The 6,776-nt window shown below is 39.8% G+C and overlaps 1 protein-coding gene across 1 annotated transcript; it reads left to right on the plus strand.

Annotated features, from left to right (window-relative positions):
* Window positions 1-3,995: 3,995 nt before the first annotated feature.
* Window positions 3,996-5,293, plus strand: LOC145412586 (cuticle protein AMP1A-like). The gene is made up of 3 exons (XM_080282493.1): window positions 3,996-4,066; window positions 4,808-4,969; window positions 5,107-5,293. Exons 1-3 carry the CDS (start codon window positions 3,996-3,998, stop codon window positions 5,291-5,293), a joined length of 420 nt encoding a protein of 139 aa, XP_080138619.1.
* The last annotated feature ends 1,483 nt before the right edge of the window (window positions 5,294-6,776 follow it).

Genomic DNA, 6,776 nt, shown 5'->3' on the forward strand with positions numbered 1-6,776 from the left:
GTGATATCTGTCTATCTATCTATCTATCTAGCCATCTCTCTCTCTCTCTCTCTCTCTCTAATCCTATCACATTTGCATTTTTCACAGCTAAAAAATGAAACAATTGAAGGATTCGACAATTTGGGAATGAGGAATTGTATGAATTGTCCTCCAATATAGTCCAATGTACAAGCTCAAAAGGTATTTAGTTTCGGGAAAGAAAATCCAGTCATCAAATGTATAGATTTAAAATGAACACTAAATGTTTCTGAAATGCTCAGAATTAGTATCAAAGTACCACAATATCAGAATTACAACTCTGTCATCAAAACTGAAAGGCATTAATCCTAACTTTCTTTTAAATTTACTTCATGCTCATAATCAACATTGTCAACCCAGGCCACTGAAAGATTCCTTCCTGCAATCAGTTAGTTGAACAAGTGATTAGAGACATGTATGCTCTGTTAATGGACGCAAGTTCGACCCCAGGCTGGGGCAGGAGATAACTTGATTATTTGAATTTTCTTAAAACAGAAATTAGTTATCTTCCACAAAGGCCGCTTACGTTTCTTAGCACGCACGCACGCACGCACGCACACACACACACACACACACACACACACACACACACACACACACACACACACACACACACACACACACACACACACACACACACACACACACACACACACACACACACACACACACTTTTCCTATTGCACCATTTTTTTTTTTCAGGAGACAGTATTCCAGTGTATGCAATATTAACCATGGTTATTTCCTTCGAGTGGTGACATTTGGACAACTGGAGGTTTGTATCACATATAAGGACGGCTGGACCTAGGGAATAGGCTGTCAAGTTCATATCATTCATTTGCACAGCTCACGGCACTGTGAAATCAAGGCTGTTTAAATAATATAAAAGCATGCGGATGGCAAAAATTTGTTATGTATCTAAAGGGCAATATTTCAACCTCTTTCTTTCATTAAAATAATAAAAAATGGCTATGACGTATTTTTCAATGCTGAAAAAGATCCATACTTCTCTTTCCAGTAGATGACTAACTGTTGTCAAGCTGGAGATTCTATGTGACTAGTAACCAGGTACTTACCCCATATCCTATATAAGGCTCATCGAATTTAATGTATCCACGTGTCAGTATTCACGCAGAGGAAGTTGTCCAGTTTAATCGGACAAATACAAAGTGAATGTATCGTAGTTGGGCCCAGTGTGGTACCCGTCGTTAACTCTTGTCAGCTTATTCATAATCCTGACAGGAACAAAAATACTCATCAGCATTCTCTGCCATCTCTGAATCACTCTCAGTTCATTAAAACCCGTGCGAAATATTTAGAATCAAAGATGAAATTACTATATTCGCATGATATTGAGGTTTCTCTACTTCCAAACCATTCCGGAAGATTTGTTATATAGCTGCAGAAGTTGAAGAATTTCAGGAATTTAAGAACTAGGTAGCACAGCAGAGAGAGAGACAGAGAGAGAGAGAGAGAGAGAGAGAGAGAGAGAGAGAGAGAGAGAGAGAGAGAGATACCACACGAATAAAGAACGAATATAAAAATTAATCAAAGGAAGAAATCTGAAGGTCGTAGAGGGAAAGGAAACAGGAACGGCAAAGAAGATAGATCTTGAAATACGATACCGGAAAGGTTACTTTACCTTTTCACGTAAACTTCGCCTAAAATTGACATCTCTTCATCTTGAATGCCGATGTGCAATAAGAGAATAACACAAGAACACAGTACTAGTCACGAAATATGCTTGCATACTAATATTAAAGACAGTGAAATACCCGTTGGAATATTACTCGGGAAGTAGTTAAGGTTCTTGAGAAACGAGAAGATACAGGATATCATTAGGTTTGTTAGGTTTGTTTAGGTTCGATTAGATTAGGCTAGGATAGGTTACGTTAGGCTTGGTCTGACTGGGTTACGATCGGTCAGGCTTGGAATTATATGGTATGGTAACTAGGAAATGGGCGAATCACGATGAGAATTAAAGTTAAAATCGAATTAATTACACACACACACACACACACACACACACGCACACACACCAGAAAAAAATGGAACGACAGAGAATTTGATAGCTGCACGAAAGCACTGACAGTTCCCTATTTTTCACTGGGCTTATTGGAAGCAAGTATGGACACCAATAGGTTGCGGGCGACTAAAGCTATAACCCTCATGGTTAACTCGGTCACTCTTATAAAGTTTTTTCCTCTATATTCTTATTGTAGTTAGAGTTTTCTTCAGTTCTGGAGAGCCCATGAACTCCAATCTGATTACGTACTCGTATTTTGGGAGAGACTTCTCGGACTAATGGGGTTAGATATAGCTTTCATTTACCCCTTCAATATAAGAGGTTTCATAATAGCCGAATAAATAGCTTGGAGGCAGAACAAAAAAAAAAAAAAAAAAAAACACGTCACTGGACTGAAGGTGTTAGGGTTAGCAGTTAATGGGTTAATGAAGACTATATCTAACCTTGACAGGCCGAAAAGTCTTTCCTAAACTGAATAAAGATAATCTAGAGGTAACCAGAATTCTATAAAAATTTTCATCCTATGATCGAAGGGGTTAACCCTGAAAAAAAGAAAAAAATCAGGATCGTGTCAAGTTCGGCCAGAGGACAGGAGACCCTGGGCTATATAAGGCCCAGGATAGGATCCACTGTCATCAGTTCCCATCAGGAAACCAAACCGTCAACATGAAATTTGTGAGTGTTTACAGTTAAGGGTAGTATTCTAAATGGCTTGCGGCATTTCATAACGACACTTTCTCAGCGATTTCTACAGAGCATTACATCTCATTATCCTGTTGTATGTTATTGGTGCAAACTATGTCAGTACAAAAAATATATAAATAACATAGAAGTGGATACCAGGGTGAAATGTGCATAATAACTTGTTAAGAAAAGGGAGCCACGAAGCCATAAACATTTTCGCTTTAGGATTTTGTTTTTGTTTTTGTAATTTCATATTGCTATCTGATGATTTTATTCAGCTTGGGGTAAAATTTTCGAACTAGAATGGTTAGGTATAGCCTTCATTGACCCCTTCACTGCAAGACGTCTCACTCATGTTGAACAAAATCGTCTGGTTGTAGAAAAAATAGAATAAAAAAATGGCGCCTGGATTCAAGTTGTTTCAAGTGATTTTCTCTTCACTTTGATGACATCTAAGTTACTCCAGTTACCACCAGACGATATTATTCGATTCTGTGACAGACCTCTACTTGTAAAGAGCTTAATGAAAGCTATCCATAAACTGACGAATTCGAACGTTCTCAAAACTGAACAAAATTGCTTGGTGGTAGCAACAGTAGACCATATGTATCAGGAGAGGGAAGTGATTCATAATTGTTCCACCCATTTGATTACACGAAAGAGTTAATGTATAATTAATGGCCAGGATGGTCCACACATAACGCATCACAATTATCATGTGTTGAGGGGACGATGCAGCCTGCTGGTGTGAGGCATGTAGCTACTTTGGGTCCTTTGTGAAATTACTAAACCATACAATCACGGGACGTAAAAAAAAAAAAATAGCAATCACAAAAAAACTATGAACAGGGGTTATAGTATGTACCAAACCGTGTACCGTAGACATTGGTAACGCTGATTAAGCCGTCCCTGCAACAGTTGAGGTACGTATCGGGTGGACCATCCTGTAAAGCACTGTCAGAATACGACTTCATTGTTGATGTGTCAAGGAAATTCCGGGGATTTAGCTGTCTGTCTTCCATCTACCTTGGTGCTGGAGATAGACGCCTTCACATGATGGCACTGATATAAAGGGATAGCCCTGCTGCCCGGTTATACCAAGTACCCTCAGGTCTCTCCCCGTCCCCCAAAACGAAGATGGTGAACTAGAAGGGCAGCTTTGACTTGCGTCCAACCAGGTTCACGTCTGTATGGCCCTAGGCCACAAAAATAACAACAGCCATACTCTCCACGACACACTACATTTGATGTGAATGTGATTGTATTCATGAAAGTGGTCACTCTCTCCGTGGCCTTGACAAGCCCTGAACTAACCTATGGGATTCACACTACTATGTCGTTGGGCCTTAGAGAATTTCCCATGCTCTTGGTCTTCCTGTAAGTACAATTCCAAGTTACGACAGAGAATTGATCGAAAATGTGATGGAGGATTCCCCTTCTTCTTCTAGGTGGTGCTCCTCGCTTTGGCTCTAGCTGGCCTAACTTACGGTGTCCCTGCTACTCCTGGCTACAATGATTCCCCGCCTGCCGACATCCCCGCCTCTCCAGGTGCAATATTTATAAACATTCTTGAACTTAACGCTTTCAATCCGGTAACGTATTGCTCCATTATATTCTTCCTACTTTCAGACGATCGTACTCAGGTTAGGGGAGATGCCTTGTATTTAAGGCGTTCATGGAGGATGTTTCAATCTCCTCTATAAGGAAAAGTCTATTCTTTAGTGAATGAAATCGTTTAGAGGTAGTAAAAATGAAACAGGAAATGCATCATTGGATTGACGGCGTTAAAATTTTACAAGACTGCTTGCTTGCACTTTTGTCTTTACTGATACAGCTACCAAACGCTTCACAGCCAAACAGAAGTGGATATTTAAGTAAAACTAAAAGAAAAAACAAAGTTATCAGGGGGGGTTGGACATTAAACTGTTCGATTACACTTTTATCGTCACTCATACTGTTGACATGCACTTCATGACCAAACTTGAGTGAATATTCATCATCAGCTCAAGGCAAAAATATGGGACACATTTCTCGTGAAAACCTCTTAAAAGTTTTCATTGATATGATCCCAGAATCGAGTGAGGAGGACGACGACGTAATTCTGATCCTGAGAGACGACCGCGTACAAGACGAAGACGGCAGGTTCACCGTAGAGGTGGAAACCGGCAACGGCATTCACCTATCTCAGGGTGGCTCCCCAAACGGTGCCAACGGTGCTGTCATCCAGGCAGGAGAATACTCGTAAGTAGAATCGTGTGTCTTTACTATTACAATAGTGTTTCTGTATTCATACTTTCTTCTTCTGTTGATGACGATGACATTGACAATGATGACGATGACAAAAAAGAAAAATGATAAAGAATTTCCTTCCGCTCCAGATATACTGCCCCCGATGGCACTCCTGTAGTTGTCAAGTTCGTCGCTAACGAGAACGGCTACCAGCCTGAGTCTGACAAGTTGCCCGTGGCTCCCGTGTTCCCCCACCCAATCCCACAGTTTGTGCTAGACCAGATCGCCTTCGCTGCCGCACAGGACGCCCTAAATGACGACTCTGAAGAAGCATGAAAAACTCTGCTCCTTCACATAATTATTCATGGAAACATATATATGTGTGTATTTGTATGCAGTATTATATTATAATGATTTTCTTTATTTAAACAATGAGAGTAATAAACTAGTATCCTACATGTGGATGTTACAATGTACCTTTCATATGCACAATTGATATAGGAATGGCAGACAACGAACACAGAGGTTTCGGTATAACAGCAAATCTATTTAAAAATTTTAAAAATGAAAGAAATAACAGCAAAACGTGTAACCTTACTTAAAAATAAACAATAACTTTACTTAAAAACAAACTACAGCTATAATAACAAACGAAAGTTCTTTATGCAGACGAATACACTGCCATTCACCACTCAGTACTAGTAATAAAAGTTTTATAAAAAGAAGTGGGAGCCATCATTATTTTCAGGCTTCACAAGTGTCGAATTTGTCACACGTATAAATTTGTGCTGACTCTTATCTGGCATGTGTATGTGAAACGGACCAATAAAGAAAAAACACCAAAAGCATAATTATCTGCAGATTGTTGGTGATGTATTCCGGGCGGCATAGAAGACTTCGAGTGACCTTTTTCTTAGAGGTTTATTGTGTACAGTATATTACGCTCTGATGTCCTCTATTATTTCACTGTATTTCTAATATCGACATAGTTTGCCTCAGTAATGTAAAAGAGGATAAAAAGGCGTGATGTACCTGATGCAGAGGTGTTACGAAGCCTCCTGTGCCACCTAGGATACGGTCCTTAGGCCTGTGATGTGGAGCAAAGTTTCCCGGGCCATGAACGATATTGCGACCCATTTCACTGGGCATACTGTTGCTAGTTCTCCCACCTTCGTACCTTCCTTGTTTTGGATTCTATATCATCCCATCTTTAGGTGGGAATAAATGGTCAGGATGATGACGCAAGGACCACACCACTTAGCTCTTAGACAAACGTTTGGAATTGTTGGTCCTTTCTTTTTCCTTGTTTCTGAGCCCTACCTCACTTCACCTCCAGGTGGTGAAAAATGATGAGGATGTACAGGCCCCACTTTTCAGCACATGAACATACGTTTGGAATAACAGCATGTGCAGAATGCGTCGTGCTCATATAATGTAGTATCATGCACTGACTAGGGAATCCCTTTCCGATTCACTGAATTCTTTGGTAATTCCATAAGGGAATTCGGAAGGGAAAGAAGATGAAAAAAGCAACAAAAGATGTACTTTCGACTTTCATTACTTTTAGAAGAACAGAAACAGCACACAAAAGCACAGGATCCACTGGATACTTGTACTAGTTACTGCTAGTCAGCCACGTATGCAATTGGAACTTTTATCAAACATCATATGACTGAGGCAACTCTAACGTGTCTGTCTGTATTGCTGCTTATTCTGTTAATTAGACTTATGCTTTAACATTTGCTATGATTTTTTATCTTAACTAGGTACAAATTTTCATTCTCTTACTGCTTCATTTTCTACAGCTTAGTGACAGGAT

Source organism: Coenobita brevimanus, chromosome 93, assembly GCF_032717465.1.
Source record: "Coenobita brevimanus isolate Jiangsu-jjx chromosome 93, ASM3271746v2, whole genome shotgun sequence".
In the NCBI taxonomy this organism is placed as follows: domain Eukaryota; kingdom Metazoa; phylum Arthropoda; class Malacostraca; order Decapoda; family Coenobitidae; genus Coenobita; species Coenobita brevimanus.

Bases quoted from the DNA above. Each gene is read 5' to 3' on its own strand.
- LOC145412586 (XM_080282493.1), top strand. From the start codon at position 3,996: ATGAAAGTGGTCACTCTCTCCGTGGCCTTGACAAGCCCTGAACTAACC. The intron at 4,067-4,807 runs GTTGGGCCTTAG...CCCAGAATCGAG, and splicing joins GGGATTCACACTACTATGTC to TGAGGAGGACGACGACGTAA. The intron at 4,970-5,106 runs GTAAGTAGAATC...CTTCCGCTCCAG, and splicing joins ATCCAGGCAGGAGAATACTC to ATATACTGCCCCCGATGGCA.